Raw genomic sequence first — 21827 nt, 5'->3', positions numbered from 1 at the left:
ACAGGGTAGAGATTGGTTTCATTTTGGTACTTTCTTCACCTAACCCTCGCCCCCCTGTCACAAAAATAATCCTGAACTTACCCAGCTACATCCCCCTCAAGTAAACCTGGCGAAGTATAGTGGTCAGAAACGAATATGCGGAAGGAAGATGGGATCGGCGGGAACGAAAGTACGTTCTGAGGAGATAATGATATTGGTCTGACGCCTCTCAGAAGCCTCTGCCCCTTGGTCCCCCTCGCCCACCGCCTCCGCCTCCGCCTCTTCCTCCTCCACCTCTTGGCGCGCCCCGTCCTCTCGCACCCCTCGCAACAGGACCACCACCTTCCTTCCGTTTCTTTGCCCTAGGCGCGTCATCCACCAGCAAAGTATCGAGAGGAAGAGAATCGGGTAAAACGTAATATCGGATGTTGTTTCCTCTTATCGCTATGGAGTCGAGACTGATAGGAGGTGTGCCGGGGGGAGAAGAACGGAGTGTCATCTTTACAGATTTAAGATGGGTTGTCATCGCTGGATCCACGGCTGTTGAGACCAAGCGTGATTGTAGGGGTCATCACATGTTGCAAAATAGCAGAAGTGTTGAATGACGATATGGGAAGAGATCATACAAGTAGGTATTGAGCGTTGTAGATTAGGGGAGTAAGGGAGAGTGCGATCAGCTTACAGACAGTTGTTGCAGATGGGCGACTCACATGTGATAGTCCCATGAATGACGGTCCCATTTTTCAACTCCATCGTGACCGTCTCGTTATTGAGCTTCATCAAGAATCTGGCATCAGCAGTCGGTCCATTGGGATGAGACTCTCATGAGCGAGACCTGAGAGAGTGCTAACTCACCTGACGAGCTTCATGTTGAAGACGGAATCGGATGTGTTGTATGACCTAAGTGTGATTTAGAGAGAGGGGGAGAGAGGCAGAGAGGCAGAGAGAGAGAGAGAAAGGTGAATTTGTATGAGGCAAGTCACGGTTGCACGGTTGCAAAATGGCTGACGGGGTTTCTCGGGGATTACCAATGTGGCAGCGTATTCCACCTACTGCACTCACTCCCTTTCAACACAATCTACTGTACCTCACAACTCACTCTCCTCTATCTTCTCTTTCTCTCTCTTTCTCTCTCTCACACACACACCCCTACCCTATCATCTCCCAGGCCATCTCTTCCCAATCTTTCACACCTCAAATCTCTTCGACTCAGTGGATCAGTCAACAGAAACTTAACTTACTTGATCGACTCACGGACTATCACCATCAAACGCGCAGATAACCAATCCAGTACTAGTCTTCCCTCACTTCTCTTCCATCTCCGCCATCCATCTCATCTACAAACATTCATCCATACCCCGATTCACATCATTCACATACAACCCTCTCCATACAACACTTTTCATATACCCAACACTTCCCCGTAGGTCTGACCCCTCCCATCTAGCTTGATCATAACGACACGACTTGACGAATCACGATCTTACCTCCCCTCCCATCTGACACCTTCCTTTCATTCCACCTTACATCCCCTGCACTGCAAATCTATCCGCCAGTCTCACGTTCTCATCAAACCGGTCCTACAACCCGGTGCTTCTCTCGCTGGACGACCCTTTTATAACACACGGTGTAGCTTCTCACACCTCTTGAACGACTCCACGACGTCATCTCCCTCTCATACCATATACGGCACGGCCAGTCCACAGTCGATCTTTTCGTATTCCTCCATCCATTTCTATTTTCGAAGATCTCCATTATATCCTCAAACTCGCAATGAACGGTCAGTATAGAAACCCATACTCGCACACCCCGACACCAGAACCCATGGGTATGGCAAACGGACAGGGTTATATGAATCCCGGCCCGGGTCTGGGTGGAATGACTGGACTCCCCAATGGCAATGGGAATAACGGAGGAACTGTTCCAGGAGTCAAAGTCCAACCTCTTCTCTGTTCAGGACATACGAGACCTGTGGTCCATCTTCAATTCTCCAATTTGTAGGTGAACCCTCTACCCTTCCCATCACTACAAGTAGTAATACCATGTAGACCAGCTTCGTTGAACCCCGAGAGCTGCCCCATATCCTGTCGCTCAGACTGAATGTGTACGAGAGATGAGCTCTGAGGAGCCCCAATCGCTGATCGTGCCCAGTGAGAGCTGCTGATCTTTCTACAGACTGGATGATGGTACCTACCTCCTCATATCCTCGTGCAAAGACGGAAATCCTATGCTCAGAAGCTGGTTAGGAGACTGGATTGGGACGTTCATAGGTATGTTTTCGCTTTGTGTCGCCATTATTTCACACCATCTCCGTTGACATTCATGGCCACCAATATTCTTCTACTTCGCCCCCAATGCGCTTTGCCACCAGCTACCTACGTCGTCCTCTACAGCGATTGATGTATCATGTAGCCCTCTGCTGGCCCTCCCCACTCACATGCAGGTCACAAAGGAGCCGTTTGGTCTTCCAAGATCTCTCTCGACACAACTCGGGCCGTCACCGGTTCTGCCGATTTTTCTGCGTGCGTTCATTCTTTCCCAGTCACACTCTTGCTGACATAGCAGAAAGATATGGGATTGCGCTACCGGCGAAGCACTTCATTCCTTCACTCACAACCATATCGTCCGCACCGTTGCCTTGAATCCACAACAGACTTCACAATATCTTTTGACCGTGAGTGGTACCGACCATGTGTCCGTTTGATTAAAGTCGACACGTGGCACAACCAATAGATACCGATCACGAGGATTTGACATGCTCAGCTGACACACAGGGAGGGCACGAAAAGAAGATCCGACTATACGATCTCGGTCGTCCAGATGCCGATCCTCTCATTCTGGGCAAGAACTCTGAGGGTCTGTCTTGCGAGGGAGTGATCCGTAGCATTGTATGGGATGAGTTTCACGGCGGGACCGTTGGGGTCAGCGCGGGCGAGGATGGACTAGTTAGGTGGGTATTCTACCACACTGTTTTCTCTTCCTCCCCTTCTCACTTTCTTCGTTTTGTCGATTCATTGACCGAGAAGTGGTGCACCACACAAATTGTAGGTCGGACTAACTCGATAGATGGTGGGACCTTCGGTCTCTATCTCAAACCGCCTCATTAGACCTCGGAGATCCCGTGACGTCAATGGAGCTGGCTCATGGTGGCGGTACGCTGAGTGTGACCGCTGGTAAGAAGGTACATTTCTTGGACATACAGCGGTGAGTCTGAGTCAACATACACTTCCCTGTTGACATATCTGATGGGTTCAGTCAACATCCCCCTGTTACAATTCCTCTCTCCCAACCTCCCACGTCGGCTTCGCTTCATCCGTTCGACAGAGACCGATTCGTAGCTGGATCCACGGCGGATCCTTGGGTCAGAGTGTATGATTTGGACACTGGTGCGGAGAAGGAAGTGTATAAAGGTCATCATGGACCGGTGTTGTGTGCTTCGTACTCACCTGATGGGGAAGTGTATGCGAGTGGGAGTGAGGATGGTGAGTCGTCTTTTCCCTCTCCTCCCTGCCACCTCCATATGCCGTCTCATCCGGGACCCAGAAGGTACGATGATCCAGATCTAAGACTCTGGATCAGAGGTCCGAGTGCAGTCGTGATAGGGAGATCGATAGAGAATGGAAGAATACTGACATGAAGGGACAATCCGACTGTGGCAGACGAACCCCGGCAAATCTTATGGTCTATGGCAAACGGCAGAGTAAAGTATGGTAGACTGTGTCACTGGAACACGAGGGGTAGAGGGAGTGTAGAAGTCAACTGATGAAGTGAGAAGTTTTTACGACATGTGACACGCTCCATGCATCCATGCTGAACAGGCCGACGAACTATCGGAGTGGGATCAAGCAACGTCTGTAACCTTTGAGTATGGTCCGTCAGGACAATCAGTCTGCCTGGCCTGGTACCTGCACTTGACGTAAGGTCAGAAGATGACCCGTCTGTAGGCAATCAATGGGTGTTTTTGCAGTCCCTCAGGGTCCGACGTTGAGGCTTTGTCGATTTACTGCCCCCCTCATCAATGTTTTACCGTACTTGCAATACGTGACTTGACCCAGAAGTGCCTCTCTGTTGAAGTAGACACAGCGAACAATTTCAACCTGATGGCGTAGTTATAGCAGTATTTCCCACATTCATATCTCAAGGTTTTGATACCAGTTTCCATCAGTTCTATGTGATCCTTTGGATACTCTCACAACCTTCTTCGCTCGTGAATTTGATCTACCATCCTTCTCTCCCTCTCCCGATTCATTAATGTTCTTCACACGGGTATCATTAACACACGCGAGTTCGACCTTTCTCACGCTGCCGCACCGAGGAATTGTTGTCTCTATCTCATCAGCTCCGCCCCAACTAACTTGTACCACAAAAAGACTGACCAATTGCATGATTGTAGCTTTTTGTCCCGCATCCAACCGGTTGATCTGATCCGGGGTCAATTGTAAAACCTGTGTCAACATTGCCTATCCTGGTCAGCTCGTGCATTGCCTGTCAGGTGACATCTACTCACGCGTTGGTCCTCTGGCAAAGAAGCGAGAGCGGTTTGAAGATGCGCAGGCAGAGCCGGCTGAGCAGGTTGAGTAGGCTGTTGAACCGGGGGGTAGCCGTATGACGGCTGGGCCGTTGCTGCGGGATAAGACGTCTGGGCCGTTGCTGGGGCTGTAGCATAGGTTTGAGCAGGGACTGCGGGATAAGTTGGGGCAGATTGGGTTGGAGGGTAGGGAGGAAAGCTTGTTGGCGCTTGAGAAACGGGAGGAAAGTTGGTCGGTGGAGCTGCGGGTGGTAGAGGGGAGATTCGCTGAGATTGTCAGCTCACCCTAGGGGTCGCTCGTTAGAATGGACATATTGCTGCGGACAGCGAATGGTGATCAAGTACGTGTTTACATCCCTCAACGGAGAGTGAGGGATAAAAGAGGTCATACAGACCGCAATGCAGCGGCAGAGTTGAAGTGTGACATGTGTATATGGGGTACAAGGGAACACGGGAGAACAGGCGAGTATAGTAAATAGGAACTCCACTAAGTTGGTGAAAGTATGACTCACCTGAAGGATGGATGGATCGACAATCTTCATCAAAAGCATAGCTTGAAAAAGCGCATATGCCAACTGAGGCTGAGAAGCCAACAACTGTCTCGCCTGTTCCGGATGGGAAGTTATCAATGTCTATACCCATCAGCGACTGCACTTTTCGTATTGCTCCGAGCCTGCAAGGTACAAGATCATTCCACCTTGCTGGAGGCTGGTCACCCATAACTCGTCTTCATCGCTCAAGAATTGAGAAGGCAAAGTAAACCTTGCTCCTCTTCCATCACTATTGATGTCTGCTTTTATACAGAGTTGGACGAATTCGAAAAAGAAGGGATTCAGTACCCACCTTGACGCCAGCCATGACCTCCTGCATCTGTCCAGGAGTGACAGCGGCTAAAGTCCTAGAGATAACATCTGTGGCTTTTTCCCCGGGCAACACTTCTTGGCCCTGAGGTAAATTGTAAAGATCGATATTTGGTTCGTCCCTGTATGGTGCATGTACTGGAGGCGTCAAGTCTCGATTGACAGGAGCGGGAGGACCATGGTCTCTACGTCTACGAGAGGAGGCGGGATCGTCGTTGGAAAGCTCGATACGGAGGGTACGACCGTTGACGTTTGTGTCGCGGAGATTACGGATGGCCGAAATGGCTGTGGCTTCGTCTGGGAATCAGAAGGCTGCGTGATTGTTCATTACCTCATAAAGCACGATGTCTGGAGTACGTGTTGATGCGAAGGGTGAGACACCACCACAACTCAATAGTCCGATAGATCCCAATCTTTACTACGCTAGAAACAGGCGCGAGAATGGGATGGAAAAGAGATCATGGAGGACAAGGCAGAGGAAGAAGTCTGCCGAGATAGGTTTGATGTAGGTGGGTATATGGGAGGGAAGCCAATGAACAGTTGGATAACAGGGGCTTTGAGGATGATACGAAGAGGATACTTACCATAGAAAGTCACGAAAGCATACCCTTTCGGTCGACCAGTCTGGTTATCGAACTTGATCCTGTTTGTCAGTTTCCTATTCTATCTGTCCCTCTGTCCTTCTGATCGTCTAGCACATCCAACAGAAAACCACGCATCACGTCGCATGTGTCGATTGCGAACGGAGTAGTACTGGGAGCTTTCAGAGGATACTCGATCCGTGGATAGCTTTTTATCTGTAGCCTACTGAAGAGAGGTCAAGAGGATGATAACGATGACGATGAAATGAATCTACTCACTCGGCACTTTGGACAGGACCGACTTCTGAGAATACATTGGCGAGTTGTTCTTCTGATACGTCGCTGATCGTCAGGATTTGGCCTCAAGCCACCCCTAACAGTGTGCAGGCGGATATCAGAGGGAAGATCATGTCAGGCCGTGCCACACAAGGGAAGGGGATTGACATTAAGATTATGGAAACTGGAGTGGAAACTGCGAAGGATTGGAATGACACGAGAAGAAGATTGACCGTGTCTGAGAGGAAGAGATAAAGGGTGGTAGGTGGAAAAGCAGCAGGTCGACGGTGAACGTACAAAGCCAAATTTGCGACTGTCATATCAGCTTTACTCGAACAGTGCCGGCTCACAATCTACTGATTGAAACGCATGGTCATGCACGCTGAGATGAGAGCAAGGAAACGGTGAACCCACCAAAAACTGTCCTACTGGGTGCCATGGTGAGAGTAGGAGAGATAAAGATGTATCTTCAAATTTCGACTGGACGTTGCTCTGACAACAGTCTGTAAGCTCGAAGCTCCTGGACCCGGAATACTTAACTTACTTGTATGCACGTACATATAATCCGACCGGAAGCGATTTACAGTGTCTACAACAGTAGTGATCGGTGACACAGTTGGATGTCGATGTATGGCAAATGTATTCGTAAAGAGGTGAAGAGAAGGGAGGAGAGATTGTTGCAAAGAGAGCAGCAGTCCATGATTCACTTTTTTCCCGACATGGTGGCTGAGCGAGCCAAGAATGCATACAACACGACCGTACAAGTGATATGATTGAGCAAGCTTGTTACGTTAAGGGACAAATACTAGTCTGACGAGCTGTCGAGTAGCATGGACACACATCTTATCAATATGCAGTCATGCAAGCCAGCTAGCTTGCATTGCATGTAGCATAGATATACCGGACAGGACCCCGAACTTCAAAACCCCCCTCTGGGGACAGGCGGTAATCCTATAACGTCAGTCAATTTCTGAATAAGTTTTCGATGCGCTCCCCACTCAAGCATGCCCTACCCCATCATCATTCAGACACCTAGAAGCGGTCGAGGTCACTCCCCCTCGTAGTCGTCTGAATCAATACTGATCACTCACCTTTCGTCATCTCCTTAGCTTGTTGACCCAATGCTCGTTTCTTCACCTCCGCCCTACGCATATCAAATATATGTCGATGTAAAGTATATTTCTTATGAGTCGGAGGGTTGGAATTCGGTATGGAAAGAGGTGGGGATGATTGTCTCGAAGATTTCTTCTCTTCCCCTTTACTATCCTTTCCCTCCTTTCCTTTCTCTTTTTCATCTTTCACTTTAGGTTGACCATCCTTCTGCGCCAATTTCTTACGTTCTTCTCGAGCATGGTGGTCGGCAATGACCTTCTTGATGTCTTCATCTGATGGGCCGGAGCCGGGAGGAGGAATGAGGGTTGCGCTGAGATCAGCTGATCGGTGTACCGATAATTGGGTTGCACACATACAAGCTCCTGACTGATTAGCAAATGTCTGTTTCACCGACGTAAGGACAGATACAAGTAGACGAGGAAGTGCTGCAAACCTGAGACTATCCGTACACGACGGAGATCGATGAGCGATGAAGGAGAGGAGAAAGGAGAGATATAAGAAGGGACGAGACATACGGGTCACTCAGGTGTCGTTCGCACACATAGAAGAAATCTTCAGCCCGCCATAAGACCACAGCGGTTGGTCTCAAACAGACATAACATGGTCGATCCGTTGCTGTGGCCTACAAGATCAGCATTTTCGACCATATGATCTATCGTCACCCCCATGAGGCACCCTTTCCCTCTTTTCAGCTCTGTCACTGATTACTGCAAGTTGAGCATCGTCAATATTGCACCCGACTCTTCCTGACCACGACGTTTCCCTGCCATACGTGACCATGGATCACCCTCTCCTCTCCCCTGTCTGATCTGATGAAGAGTCGCCACCTCCTCGAGATGGATATAGCTTGATACATCCACTCAAAGAACCGGGTGAACTGGTCGCAAATAACAGAGGGGTGATATTATGTATGCTGAAGAGAAGACTCACTCGTTGATAGTATATATTCTGGAATGTCGATGGTCCAACTCCCCCTCCCCCTGACGCAGGCTGCCCAGTCCCAGGTCCCGTCCCGACTGGCATAGGGAGAGTGGCCATCTCACCTAATCCGGCTGTCCGTCAGAGCCCTATTGGTATATGATCAACTAGCTGATAGGTTTGACCACGTCCGGTCTAGCTGTCTGTTCGGTAGTTATGGTTGGTATCGTTGCAGGTTTGTATGTAGATGCACCCATTGGGAGGGTTTGCGGCAGGACATCAAATGTGGAGGCCAACCCGGCGTTATCCTGAGTACCGGCGTTTTGGGCCCGTGGCGGTTCTTCAATTGGCACCCCACCAGCAACTAAGTCATTCACGAGACCAGCAAGATTCTACTTGTACTCTACTAAGCTGACTGACTTCGTGCAAAGCATCAACTAGAAAGCAGGAGAGAGGGTCAACATGGCGGATATAGGTAAACTCTTATATGCTTGGATGAAATGGCAGCTTATGTCAGGTCTAAGAGGAACCAACGCCAGTCAAGATTCGGTCAGTCTTCTTCTTCTCTTCGCTGCTTGGGTCGTGTCCCATATTATTCGATTGGGATGGGAACATTATACTGGCGTGTCTTTCACAGTTCCTTCGCCTGGTCTATGGACAGACGGGATGCTTGAACCCATGAAGAGGACTTAAGACCAAGGAAGAAGGGTCAGTACTCACAAATAGAGGTTCAAAGATAAAGAGGCTGCTTCTATCAAAGCTACAAAGTTCCCCAAACATTTCGATCAGAAGGTGTGTCCATCTTTCCTCTTGCACCCACTTCCTATCTTCTCTTCTCTCCGTTTTCCCATCTTGTTCCTTTGACTGTACTTGCGCGACATTTTCTTACCTTCCCTCTCCGAACTTTGCAGATCCGCACAGGGTTAAATATGGGGAAAAGCGGGGCAGCGACGTGAAGAGCTCTACTCACTCTCAGGTCGACTTGCGTAAAGTCAACGTCTCGGTCCTACGTAATTGGGTAGCTCAGAAAGTCACCGAATTGATACGTGTAGAAGATGATATAGTGGTAGAGTTTGCATTTGGGATGTTGGAGGATAGGGACAATCCTGTGAGTTATGAATTTACACGACCCATCCCGCTTTTCTCGTCTTTCCTTTCTGCCGTCTCATGATTGTGTAAAAAGCTCATGCCAGATCCCTGATCCGAGAAAAATGCAAGTCAACTTGGTTGGGTTCATGGACAAACATGGTGCTGCCGCCTTCATGGACCAATTATGGACATTGTTGTTATCCGCCCAGAAGACCGTTGGGGGTGTTCCCGCCGAGGTGAGTGATGTTGTTCATCCTCTGGCAGCCTTTTCGCCACGCTTTCGTGTGAATCGTGTATCCCCCTTGCCTGGTCACTGAAGCCGAGGGCTCTCTCTTGAGGGACTCACCCTGCCAATGACGGCCCTCCCTATCATTCTTCCACCGCTCAGGTGCTTCTTGCCTCGTACCTGGAGCCTGACTTCATCCGCACTGATTGCCGTTATAAAGCGGTCAAGGTGCTGAGACCGTGCTGACTTCAGTTCATCGCAGCAAAAAAAGCCGAATTAGGGGCCAAACAAGCTCAACAAGCCACTCCGGTCATCCCAGACCCACCCCGTGGCGGTAGACCCACAGCACAAGACTCGTTTGACCGACCCCCCCAGGTAAGCTATCTCTTTGAGCTCGGGGAACGCTAGCTAATACAAAGAACGATCGTGCGTATCCTCCCAGAGGAGGATTCAGGAGAGATAATTTCCAACCTCCACGGGAGCGGGATTCGGGGTATGGAGCAAGGGGAGGAGGACCTGATGTTCGTGATCCAGGCTATGGTCCGAGGGGTGGTAGACCGGATGACAGACAGAGAGGACCATATGTTGGTCCTAATGACTCTAGCCACGGGGGATACAGCAATGGTAGTAATGACGACGCGGGCGGGTATGGAGCTCAAGATGGAGGCAGTGGACGTGATGGACCTGGCAAATGGGAAAGACGAACTCAACGCGACAGGTCAAATAGTCGTAGTCCTCCTAGAAAATATCGAAGGTCGCCTTCTCCACGTCGCAAACCTAATAGTCCACCTCGACGTCGTTCCCCTTCACCCCGACGTCGATCTCCACCTGTCCGTCGACGTCGTTCGCCTAGTCGGAGCGTCACTCCTCCACGTCGACGAGGATCGATACGTGAAAGAGACGATACACCTCCTCTAAAAAGAGAAAGATCCCCGACTGTATCTCGTAGTCCCTCACCTGTGAGGAGACGTAAAGGCATACGATCACCCACTCGTACCAGGAGTCCGTCACCGGTGAGACGACATAAACGGCGGTCCCCTTCACGGCCCAGGAGTCCTGTCAGGAGAAGGAGTCCACCGAAGCGGAGGGGTAGATCTCCGGAGAGTGAATCTCCTGCAAGAAAGCGCAAAGATTCGCCCAGTGTTACACCACCACCGAAGAAGAACAGACGGTATCCCGATGACGTTTCGCCCCCTCCTGACCCTGCTCGGAGGGTCGGAAGACGATCACCCAGCCGATCCCCGACACCACCGAGGAAAAGAAGAGATTCTCCAGGTCCACCTCCAAGAAGACGGAAACCATCCTACAGTCCATCACCCAAAAGAAGGAAGAGGTCACCGAGCTCCACGGTCGCTGCGTCACTGAGATCTGATTCAGATGGAAGAGGTAGATCGGCCACTGTCACTCCTCCGCGGAGGGTGTCAGGGGGTAGGCAGAAGAGTCTCAGTCCAATTGGGCGATCTATGAGACGATCTGAAGCTGAGAAAGATGAGGAAGGACAGGGGGAGACGGGAGACACACGTGGAGGTGGTATGAAGGTCGACAGGGCTATCAGAGAGACGGAGGGTGAAGCCGATGGAGTCACGAGAAAAGGCAGAGGGTTCAAAGAGAGAGAACTCGAAGGTCCTCTACGATCATCTCGATGGGCGTGATGTTTCCTCTGATACTGCCATGCATCGAATGTCATCTATCTCTGCTTGTATCTCTTTCTGTATGCAGTTGACATGTCGACAACCTGGACTGATCCGGCGTCTTACCGGAGATTTAAGATATGGATACTAACACCCGGAACAAAGTACATACTGTAGGCTAATTAGCTATAGGTCATCGGCTCATCGGATCATCGGCCTACTTCGGCGTTGGGGAGGAATTACTACTGTAACTACCGGGCAAGACCCTGTCTCTGTCATTTCTTGATCTCACTCTTACTTGACTCTCATCCCACCGTCAGGTCTGGAGACAACGTATGGCGGATTGCAGTACCCAGCAGGTCGAAAGTGAGGCAAGGGCTGTACAACGTTGTTCCAACGAGGAACATCCACAAAAGGTGCCCCTCGGGTGCTCTTTAATAGGATCAACTATTCTCCACATCGAGACGTATCTCACCCGGAACTCAACATCCAGAAATCTGGAAAGCTAGACGGTCAGACGATCAGAGGGTCAGAGCATCGTCAATTTGGAGCAAGTAAGGCAAGAAAGAGGCAGCGCACGAACGATGTCAGAAGTCCAAATCACAGTTAACATTCCTACTCCCATTTTCTTATTTCCAGCTTCTTCCTCTCGATCCGTATTAAGACCTAGGGTCTTGCGTCTATCCCATAATCAGGATACGAGGTCTGGTCCGTCTACCCCATCGGTCGGGGGTTTCGGTTTGGACGGCGGTTCTTCGGATATTGCCATTGGTCGAACTCGCCAATCTCCACGAACGGATGATATTCGATGGAGGGACACTCTAGCTCAACGGGGAAACAATGTTAACGGGCGAGAGAACTCTCATACTGCTGGAAGAGGATTCACTCCCGATCTTGGACGGGAAAACCTCAACGGGAACGGTCCGAGTACACATATTCAAGAAGGTTACTATAAACCTGAAATCGATGATACCATCATTCGTGGTGAGATCACTCTTACCTACCTTATCCCTCCTCGTAAACCATCATCTCATATTTCTACTTCTTCACAATCTTCCCGATACCATAACACTTCTCATCTCAACTCGACTATCCCACCTGGATATTCTCAATCCAAGAATATCTCTATCAACCAGACCAGACCTCATTCAAAATCAATCTCTTTCCCTCCTTCTCACCACAATACTACTACTCAATCCCAATCTCGATCTAGACCCGCAACACCTAAAAGTCCCAAAACATCTTTCACTCCACTCTCCAAACCGAGACACTTCTCTGATCAAAATGGACAAGACGAATCGAAAACCATAGGCCCTATCAGACTTTTATACCAAGTCACACGTCAAACTCGTCGTCCGACAAAAGAAGGACAACTTTATTGGTCTTCCAAGTCCATCCTCTACACTATCACTTTACCCATAACATCCCATAATATCTGTCTAGTGACAGGACAGAAGAAGAATTTGGGTTTCACATTGAATTTACCTTCGGTTTTGCCTCCAAGTTTGGAAGGTCCGTTGGAGAGGATAATACATTGTGTGTATGTTGGTATAGGGGAGACTTTACCTGATTATCCTATCCCTATTCCTATCTCCACACCCACACTCACGTCTACACACGTATCCGACATCCCAGCTTCACCATGCGTCTTAGGATCAGGCGAAAGGCCGAGTGATGTATACGCTCCGGACGGTGATTCTGAACCTTCTACAAGAAGAGACAGCGAGTTTTGTTCAATCGCTCGTCAAGGAGACAGCTATTCTTCTTCGCACGATACCGTCAGGAGAAAAGGCGAAGATTTTACACAAGACGACGGACAGCAAAGTGATGGTCAGAATGTGCATGATGACAAGGGAGAGAATGACGATCTCAATCTCTCCAGTAGGAATCAAAGCGACGTTTCCCTAGCCACTTATAGAATGCCCATAGAAGAAGATCCACCAGGTTACTTTGAACCTGATTTTTCACCTTATCCCACTCGTCCACATACGCCCAACACACCGACTTCTACTCCCGTGGACACTGGAGATTCTTCTAACATGTACATGAGGAGATCTTCATTATCACCTTTATCGTCACTTCCTTCTACTCGACCTTCCACGCCTGGTATACCTTCTGTCGGTCATGCGCTCAACGGCATTTCCATACCTGGAACACCGGTGTTGTCCTGTTTTACTCGGCCTTCTCAATCCTCTACGCCTCCCGTCACCCGACCTTCCACACCTGGTACACCCATGTTGTTCAACTCTACTCGACCTTCCACACCTGGCACACCCTCCGCATGGCTTTATTTCACTAGACCTACCACTCCTGCTACTCGCCCGACACATCCATCTCGAGAACCTAGTCAGAATTCCGTCCCGTGGTTTGACAACTCTCAATGGACACAGCTCGTCGCATCCAAACATTCCAGCATTCTCTTTCCCTTCCTCCGAAACTCAATCAGGATCATTCCCACCAACATACGACTCATATACGTCAACTTCCCACATCTCAAATTTCACACCACACATCTCTGACCCCGATTACTTACAAATTCCAATATACGCCAAGGAACGTGAACGTGAAAAGGAAAAGGAGAAAGAAAAAGAGAAGCCAGAAAGATCATCAAGTTTTGCATCTCTTGTCAAAGCGTTGAAAACTCGTCCGAGATCCAACACCCAAGGTTCAACATCTTCCGTTCGTTCACTCGCTTCCACCTTCGGCTTATGGGATTCCAAGCCCGAAGAGGAAGAAGATAATGATATCCCGGAATTATTGAAAGATTGCGTGGAGAATTCTCAAAGACGTGTAGAGGTGGTTTCTAGTTTGGATCCTAGAGGAGAGTTACGGACTTTGTTATGGACACGAAGCAGTTATGTAATGGGATTAGGACGGTTGGACTTGACTGCTCAGTCTGATCTAGTGAGTTGGGTTTGTGTCGCTGGCTCTCGACTACCCTAGGTCTTTTCTAAGCTCGCTCAAATGACATATACCTCACTCGTCGTTTCTCTCGTGGTCCTCAATTATGTTTATCCCCTCCACCTGGCGCAAGTGTATTCTTGCGTCATTGTCTTTGGTTGAATTTTTCAGTTTAACGTGTCACTGGTCGACTCTGAAAGTCTGATGTCGACTTGGGTATCAGTGGTGACAGACGTTTCGCTGACTCCAGTTCGTCCTTGGTTCTTCATTTCACTTCACACTTTCACTCCACTCCCTCTCTCCATACGCAACTCTTCATTCACTCCAAATTTCGCTGATCCAAACCACTCGTACACCTCACGCAGCTCAAACAGACACTTTCATTCTCTCTCACACCGGTGTACCATACTTTCTCCTAGACGGTCGACGTCCTCGCGGAGGATCTCACGGTGAATATCTTTGGCGTGGACCTAAATGTCCAACGAGAGATTCGCAACCTATTTTCCCAGGTCATTTGATAACTCCTACTTCGCTCGAGACTGGTAAAACCCTACGACTCCCTTCACCCGTTTTAGGTGCAATACCAAGTTCACCTCATCGTATATTACATGAGGGACAAGCGATAACGAATCATACATTAAGAGTTGAGATACATTTTTCTTTATTAGGATTATCGGCTTTGGATACACCTTTACCACCTTGGTTAAAATATCCTTTACAAAAACCAGAAGGTGAAATGAGAAGAATGTGGGTCGATCATCCTGTTCATCTAGGACATTGTTTATGTTCTTCTGAGAATGTACAAGTTCCACCTTATACAGAACGTGACTCGAGTTTATCAACATCACCTTCGAAGGGAATCGTCAATCTCATTACCAATCCCGTCATAAACAATGTCGAAACGTGGGAATCGAGCTCTGTGGGCAAGATGTCTTTGACGGGAGGTAATGGTAGGAGAGATTTATCAGGGGTGGGAAATGTAGCAACGTCAAGTGGGAAGATTGTAATCGGACAATCGAAAGAAATCGAAGATCCTCAAAGTTGTAAAATACCAAGACATAGTATACTTTATACGCCACATGAACGTTCAGGTAGAAGGGTAGGTTTACATACTAGACAGATGATCAGGGAGAAGATGGAAAGACATAGGAAAGAAACGGATGGTGAATGTGTTTGTTTCTCAGTGGGGAAAGAGGAGGGGGAGGTCGTGGAAGATGGTGGAGAAGGGGAAGGAAAGGTTGGAGAGTTGAGTCGAGTTGGGTGAAGGGGGAGGTGTATCTTTCTTGTCATGTCATACATGTAAGCTTTCGTGTTGTTCTTGTTGGCTACAGAATTACAGATCTCAGAGGCTATCCGTAGGTTTTGTGGGTCCGGTCGCTGGCGATACCGCCATGAGTCGCAAGTGTGGGTCTAGCTTTAACTGTAGTTGTCTTGATGGGTGACGAAATGTGATAGATGTATGGCTGCATGGCACGAGTGAGAGTGTCCCACTCTGAGTAACCTAGTCGATAGGGTGTGCAGCATGCATCCCTAAAGTTGTAGCATGTAGCAAGGGTTATAGGGTGGTACAAGCACTTACACGTTGAACAGATTCGGATTTCATCGGTCTCAATCCCGACCAACTCTTCTCTGTTTCCCTGTGACATCCCCCCTCCTCCTCTATACTCACGTACAACCATCCTCGAATATCCATCGTCATTTCTTCTGAAAATATCGAGATAAAATATTCGAGTCTGCAACACGATGCTCCCCAGTCGGTTTCTCAAGGCCAAACATGTTTACACACCAATGATCAAATTCCTCGGTCAAAGGTCCAAATTACCTCATGGTGGGTGTCATTTCCCCCTCTTTCATCTTTCCTATCTCCCCTTCCTCTGACTCACTCCGCTTATCGCTCTGTCTATCTGCTTAATCACTACGTACCTTCCCTCAATCTTCCGGACTTTTACCAGCCGGTATGACTCACCTCACATTTCTCAGCTTTTCATGGAAAACAAAAAACGACCCGAGTTTGAACATATCTCTTCAAATGATCATATCGAAAATGGTTGATATCAACATAGATGTATAACTAACTTGCAGAACCTCATACCCCAAGTCCACATCCAGCGGCACCACCAGAAATCCGAGAATCTTTCTCTTCCTTCCTTGAAAAATTACAATCTTCCTCTTCCTCTTCTTCTCCCTCCTCGTGGTCATCGTCAGAAAGTAAGACCCAAGGATCAAATACATCACAAAGACCTGCGAAAGAAACAAAAATTGATTTTGAATATTTTTGGCAAGCTCCAGAAGGACTTTGGAAACAACGTGAATGGACGGATAAAGAGATGGAAGCTGTTATGGTGAGTTGAGATTCTGATGTCCCCCCCGCCGCTCTTATATTTCTTCTTCTCTTCTATCATTGACCTATTTCCTATCTCTTACCTGTGTATTTCTTCCTCCCTCGATCATCTTTCGCTTTCGTCTGCTATATCTCGTCATGATGATTATTTTCACTGTTATCTCAATCTCCTTTCTTTCGCGCCTTATCATGTATTGCCGTCATTCCCTTGTTCCCTCGTTTCCTCTCTGTGTCCCCTTTCCATATCCCTTCTACCATATCATAAGGTGTTGACTTGCAGAGTGGAGGTGCTACCGACGTCCGTTCCGGACCATGATTCGCCCACACTGACTTCCTCCGCGTCCACCGACAAACCTACCTCTCGTCCGGAAGCTCCACTATGAATCTAACTGTGAAAAAGATGCATGTCATGTTTGTCTTGAGTAAAATTCCTGCTGCCTATGTGTTGTGCCGATTCCAACGGATCTCACCCGATTTTTTCTCGCCGCAGTGTACGAACCTCTCTTATCCGTCCCCTCCGAGCACTATGTACTACACTGACATAGATTCACTCCCTTCAGAGGTTCATTTTGCACCTTGACCTACCGCTTCGAAAACCGATGGACACATTCCAAAAACCAACCCATGTCTTCCGGTTTGACACCTGGTGTGATCCCGTGTCCCAAGTTTGCTATCCATCCCCCTCCTGCTGATTTCCACCGATCACAAACCCTTCAAGTCAGCTATTTGATCTTTTTTTCGGAAAAGACATGAGCTGGATGGTCCAAAAATTCCAACCAAGGCAAAGACTACAGTCCAGAGGGAGTGACTGATCGTTCGATCGAGAAAAAGAAAGCTTGACCCATGGGAAGTGAATTAATTTCCAACTCACCTCTCCACTTCCCTCTCTATACCTTCCCTCCCACCATACAAAACAACAGGATCGAAATTGCCTTGTAAAGCAACTTTCATCCCTACGATCTCCCTGACTTCCACAGGATCTAAAGTCCAATCCAATCCTAATGCTGAATATCCGGTGATCTTTGGATCACTCAGCAGTCGGAGAGATTGAGGTGAATGAACACCTTTCGGAAATAAGATGATGGGTATAGATGGATGACCCAAGGTGGAAAGTACGTGATGTACTTTATGTGAAATGTGTAAAAGGGATGGTAAGGCGAATTGTTGGAATTGGTGTGGTGTCAATTCACCCGCCCAGGAGTCGAATACTTGGAGTAGCTGAGGGTCAGATATACGCTGTCTCTGAATTCCCATGTGTTACAATCTCATTGGAGGTCTGTTAAGAGTACAAGTACGCTTGTACTAGAGTGAACATTCCCTTCGCGCTAAAGAGTGGAATCCATCATTCGATTCGGATGGTCCTCATTCCCAATGTCTCTCTTCATTCTCGATCACGTTTTTGAAAGTAGGGAGGAAACCTTCTGAGATAGATGAAGGCATGTCAAAGATGAGGCTTTGATGTGGAAATGAACATAGATTCACATATATCGAGAAGAAGGAAAAACTCACCTGAGCGCCAGCTAAAACCTGCCCAATCAACAAATCCGCACAAACATCCGCAATCCTTTTCAACAACCCTTTACTCTCCTCTGGCCATTTATATAACCAACTCTTTGATTTTTCAAAAGTTTTACTACCACCACCTTCCACCATATAAGCCATCAAAGTCCAAGGAGCACCACAAAAACCTATCAAAGGTATTTTCCCTTCCAACTTTCTCCTAGTCATCGTAATAGCTTCAAATACGTATCCTAATTCTTTCTCCACATCAACTTCTGTTTTTAGTCTTGTAAGATGACCAGGGTCGATTAAAGGAGAAGGTAGAACAGGTCCACGTTGAGGTTCCATCAAAACTTCTAATCCTAATGCTTGAGGTACTACTAAAATATCACAGAATATGATGGAAGAATCTAATAATGGATAACGTTGGATAGGTTGTAGAGTTAATGTTGAAGATAATGTTGGGGTTTGACAACATTCGAAAAATGAATGATCGGCTCGAAGGGCTAAGAATTCTGATGGGTTAGCGGGTGTACATGATTTGGATCCTATGGTTGAGTTCTTCAACGTGATCGTATCTCTTTCGACCATATATGGTAACACTCTCCAATCTTTTGAAGCCGGCTCATGTTCACTGTTTGGCGTGAGAGAGTATGAGAGGGTATATGAAGTGATATTAGAAATTCATTTAAAAGATCTTTCTTCAAGACGAGAGAGAGGGGAGGAGGATCGTATAGCTCATTGATCATGTTACGCACCTGGCAAATACCTCCCAGCTTGTCTCATGACCCAAACCGGAGCCCTGTCCGTCTCTTCGCCATTGACAGCACGTAATATCATATCATTCTTCAGTTCTGGCCATTGAGTTTGTTTCCAAGTATTGATGTTTTTCAAGTTGGGGATTTTGTATTCCGTCTGACCGTTCTGCCCGGAGGGAGACGTGGTAGCTTGGGTCGACATCGAGGGTGAGACTTGACAGGTTCAACAAAGTGACTAATTGATATTATTGTCTTGGGAAACTCCGCCCTGTACGGTCTTGTGGGTAGTGAAAGGCAGGATAGAGAGAGCTCTAATACGAATAACCCCTTACGAGAAGGAATGTGGATGGACAAAGTTGGAGGGAAATTGCACAGTTATCTCACCAATGTCACTTTGCTTCCGCCATCACTCGGACCACGACTTGACTTTTTAGCACACTGGTCAATGACAAGGGTAGGTAAACTGACATGACAGAGCAGTCACCTCTACCCACTACACAGCAGATGGATATCAATGCATTTTTGGCCGATTCGTCAAGCACGTTTCTCTCACTTTGACTTTTACCCTCTTTATGGGGTTAGACCTTCACACGACCGACCGGCCGACCAACCGACAGTCCCTCGTCATCTCTCATTCCTTCTTTTCTCCAGTCTGCGCCCGAGGTCACAGCTAGTTCTTACTCCATTTCACTCCCTCCCCTCACACACACTACTCATGATGAACATAATGATCCCCAAGGCGACAATCATGCCTTCCGAGCCATCCACTCAGAACACTGTCCGTCAGCTCAGCCTCACCCCACACTCGAATCCCATCGTTCTCAATAACTCGCAAAATCAACTCACACAAATCGCCCAGACCGGCAGAATCAATACCCGCATTCTCCTTGACACCCAGTTCAAAGTCTTTCACATCAGCCCCACTCATCACACCGCACAAGAAGAAACTTCACTCACAACCATAGATAATCGTCGTGGCCATCAGGATACCCGTCCCACTACCCAAAGCACCCATCATATCCGCCACCACGGACAACAAACCCAAAACAGCCCCTCCAAAAGCCGCGGCGGTGGGTATGACCCTTTTCAATTCTTTGTAGATACTAGCATCGCGATGTCCGGCCAGAGTCATTCCTTGATCTTTAAGCTGTTTGGCAACGTCCCTAGGACCGGAACCGGAGACTTCTATCCATGTTTTGGAGAAGATGGCACAGGCCGTGACGATGAATGCAATGTATACGACAGTGTGGAGTGGGTCGATCAGAGCGGCCTTGAGTGAATGAGGTGCAGAGATGTAGTAAGATATTCCGGATACTGCGGAGAGTTGAGAAGGGACGTCTTCGAGGGGCTAGTTGTCAGTATCATATCTTCTTTGATGACAATACAAAGCCTCATATGCAATTCCTACACCTGGCAAGAGATTGTGGAGCAATTTGCGTAGAGACGGGAATGATACGGTGAACAAAAAAACGGGAAACTCACCTCCCATACACCTAACAATTTCACCAGAAGATTCTCAGGGAACCGACTGTACAACATCTGACTGATGAGATACACATTACTCGTCAACGCGCTCTCCAGCATGATCGGCATGTTGGAAGTGTAAAACAGTTTGACTGGATAACTCGCACGTTGTCCTCTCATCTTGTTACTCTTGATGGGGATTTCGATCCTGAAACCTTGAAGGTAAATTACCACAGCAAAGACTACGACGGTCGCCAACAAGTTCATAATGTTTGGTAAACGTTCTCGATAAAAGGCTTCTTTCAAAGCCCTGGTCTTGTCGTTCCACGTGAAGAACAGATGGAAAAGAGCAATGACGGCTCCTTCAAATTCTGGTCCACGACCCGTGTTGACGGTGTTAGGTGAGAACGCTTTCCAGATGATGTTCTCGCAGATGTTCGTGGCGATGAACAAGGAGATTCCCGATCCTAGTCCGTAGCCTTTTGTCAAGAGTTCGTCGAGGAGCATGACGATCATCGAGGCGAATACGAGTTGAAGGATGAGCAAGAGACAGACACCAGCTCCGAGGGAAGACGGGGTTCCGTACAGACCGGTGAGAACGTAGACGGTGGCTTGTCCTAAGGCGATGATCATTGCGAAGACTGGGGTGAGTTAGTCAAGCTATGAGTCGATGAACTCGTCTAGCATATCTTTGTGAGAGTGTCAATCTCGAACGGTTCGACAAAAATGTAACACCAGAGATGGTAATGTGAGACAAGTGGTGATGACGCCCCGCGTCGAGGAATAGTCGGTTCATATGGAAGTTTAACACAAAAGGTACAGGTAAGGATGTGGATGGAGGTGATGATAGCGATATGGGGAAGTATCAAGTTATGGTTAAGACAATTTATAATCCAACTCACGCTTCTGAGCCCCAGTCAACAACGCCCTATCATCTTTCAAATTATAATCGATATCGATCAACTGAGCTCCCGCCAACAACTGCATAATCATCCCACTCGTCACGATCGGTGTGATACCCAATTCCATCAACGTTCCTCTGTTCGAAGCGAGAATGGCTCTCAGCCAGTAGAGAGGATCGGAAGAGTCAGAGGACATGATACCGTACAGTGGGACTTGAGAACAGACCAGGAAGATGAGAAGGGTGGTGGCTGTCCATAAGACTTTGTGTTGGAATGTGACCTAGTGGTTAGGATGGACCGCGACTCTTCTGCAAGATACATGAACGAAGCGTGAGTGATTGGGGTGATGGAGTTAGAGAAGCGAGATAACAGAACTAGTGTCGAGTTCTGATCTAGAAAGAAAGTACATAGGTTGTGTTGGAGGTGAGAGGGGGAAAGGACCGAGGACAGACCTTTCGTTCGGGTGCGGTAACCTCTGGGAGGATAGGCATGAACGGCCGGACTAGCTCTAAGAACCGGACTTTTCATCAGCGCTTTCACTCGTGTGATGACAGTGACACTCACAGCCCATCTTGCCGATTAGCCTGGGTTAAGAGGGGATGCTGAGGGGTTTCAAGATGTCAAGGTTGTGGTTGTTGTGGTTGTGGTGCAACATACGAGTACCAACTGCCAGCGCGACCCTACTCAGTTTTGGGTAAATAATGCCACGTCATTCTACTCACCCACCACCCACCACCCACCACACCACACCACCCACACC

At 48.2% G+C, this 21827-nt stretch overlaps 9 protein-coding genes across 9 annotated transcripts; 4 read left to right on the top strand and 5 right to left on the bottom strand.

Moving 5' to 3' along the window:
* Positions 1 to 208: 208 nt before the first annotated feature.
* On the bottom strand, positions 209 to 759 carry TREMEDRAFT_29897 (uncharacterized protein; the record flags this gene model as incomplete). The annotated part of the gene is made up of 2 exons (XM_007003808.1): positions 209 to 519; positions 690 to 759. 2 exons carry the CDS (start codon positions 757 to 759, stop codon positions 209 to 211), a joined length of 381 nt encoding a protein of 126 aa, XP_007003870.1.
* A 413-nt stretch (positions 760 to 1172) lies between these two features.
* Positions 1173 to 3683, top strand: TREMEDRAFT_71584 (uncharacterized protein; the record flags this gene model as incomplete). Its single annotated transcript, XM_007004336.1, has 8 exons — positions 1173 to 1976; positions 2155 to 2249; positions 2423 to 2501; positions 2545 to 2653; positions 2754 to 2929; positions 3046 to 3183; positions 3235 to 3461; positions 3619 to 3683. Exons 1-8 carry the CDS (start codon positions 1753 to 1755, stop codon positions 3681 to 3683), a joined length of 1113 nt encoding a protein of 370 aa, XP_007004398.1. The 5' UTR covers positions 1173 to 1752.
* Positions 3684 to 4276: 593 nt separating this feature from the next.
* TREMEDRAFT_71583 (uncharacterized protein) lies at positions 4277 to 6863 on the bottom strand (the record flags this gene model as incomplete). The annotated part of the gene is made up of 10 exons (XM_007004335.1): positions 6769 to 6863; positions 6639 to 6716; positions 6522 to 6537; positions 6228 to 6290; positions 5952 to 6010; positions 5351 to 5664; positions 5020 to 5139; positions 4487 to 4774; positions 4335 to 4439; positions 4277 to 4306 (listed from the first exon to the last, which is right to left on the bottom strand). The coding sequence occupies exons 2-10, from the start codon at positions 6661 to 6663 to the stop codon at positions 4277 to 4279; spliced, it is 1020 nt and encodes a 339-aa protein (XP_007004397.1). The 5' UTR covers positions 6664 to 6716; positions 6769 to 6863.
* A 280-nt stretch (positions 6864 to 7143) lies between these two features.
* On the bottom strand, positions 7144 to 8360 carry TREMEDRAFT_62067 (uncharacterized protein; the record flags this gene model as incomplete). Its single annotated transcript, XM_007004210.1, has 4 exons — positions 7144 to 7175; positions 7316 to 7647; positions 7853 to 7959; positions 8268 to 8360. 4 exons carry the CDS (start codon positions 8358 to 8360, stop codon positions 7144 to 7146), a joined length of 564 nt encoding a protein of 187 aa, XP_007004272.1.
* A 327-nt stretch (positions 8361 to 8687) lies between these two features.
* On the top strand, positions 8688 to 11258 carry TREMEDRAFT_73795 (uncharacterized protein). The gene is made up of 7 exons (XM_007004334.1): positions 8688 to 8730; positions 8773 to 8804; positions 8982 to 9047; positions 9232 to 9363; positions 9449 to 9580; positions 9823 to 9945; positions 9990 to 11258. The coding sequence occupies exons 1-7, from the start codon at positions 8718 to 8720 to the stop codon at positions 11220 to 11222; spliced, it is 1731 nt and encodes a 576-aa protein (XP_007004396.1). The 5' UTR covers positions 8688 to 8717; the 3' UTR covers positions 11223 to 11258.
* A 527-nt stretch (positions 11259 to 11785) lies between these two features.
* Positions 11786 to 15366, top strand: TREMEDRAFT_62065 (uncharacterized protein; the record flags this gene model as incomplete). The annotated part of the gene is made up of 3 exons (XM_007004209.1): positions 11786 to 13547; positions 13615 to 14105; positions 14353 to 15366. 3 exons carry the CDS (start codon positions 11786 to 11788, stop codon positions 15364 to 15366), a joined length of 3267 nt encoding a protein of 1088 aa, XP_007004271.1.
* Positions 15367 to 15845: 479 nt separating this feature from the next.
* TREMEDRAFT_62064 (uncharacterized protein) lies at positions 15846 to 16759 on the top strand (the record flags this gene model as incomplete). Its single annotated transcript, XM_007004208.1, has 3 exons — positions 15846 to 15930; positions 16185 to 16444; positions 16724 to 16759. The coding sequence occupies 3 exons, from the start codon at positions 15846 to 15848 to the stop codon at positions 16757 to 16759; spliced, it is 381 nt and encodes a 126-aa protein (XP_007004270.1).
* A 265-nt stretch (positions 16760 to 17024) lies between these two features.
* On the bottom strand, positions 17025 to 18903 carry TREMEDRAFT_68599 (uncharacterized protein; the record flags this gene model as incomplete). Its single annotated transcript, XM_007004261.1, has 4 exons — positions 17025 to 17154; positions 17315 to 17661; positions 17953 to 18458; positions 18702 to 18903. 4 exons carry the CDS (start codon positions 18901 to 18903, stop codon positions 17025 to 17027), a joined length of 1185 nt encoding a protein of 394 aa, XP_007004323.1.
* Positions 18904 to 19148: 245 nt separating this feature from the next.
* On the bottom strand, positions 19149 to 21704 carry TREMEDRAFT_43869 (uncharacterized protein). The gene is made up of 7 exons (XM_007003959.1): positions 21632 to 21704; positions 21520 to 21587; positions 21068 to 21347; positions 20184 to 20806; positions 19659 to 20049; positions 19548 to 19607; positions 19149 to 19477 (listed from the first exon to the last, which is right to left on the bottom strand). Exons 1-7 carry the CDS (start codon positions 21636 to 21638, stop codon positions 19470 to 19472), a joined length of 1437 nt encoding a protein of 478 aa, XP_007004021.1. The 5' UTR covers positions 21639 to 21704; the 3' UTR covers positions 19149 to 19469.
* Between the last annotated feature and the right edge of the window lie 123 nt (positions 21705 to 21827).

This window comes from Tremella mesenterica, assembly GCF_000271645.1.
Source record: "Tremella mesenterica DSM 1558 unplaced genomic scaffold TREMEscaffold_4, whole genome shotgun sequence".
Lineage (NCBI taxonomy): Eukaryota > Fungi > Basidiomycota > Tremellomycetes > Tremellales > Tremellaceae > Tremella > Tremella mesenterica.
The sequence above is the reverse complement of the archived record's forward strand: the minus strand, read 5'-3'. Positions and strand labels throughout refer to the sequence as shown.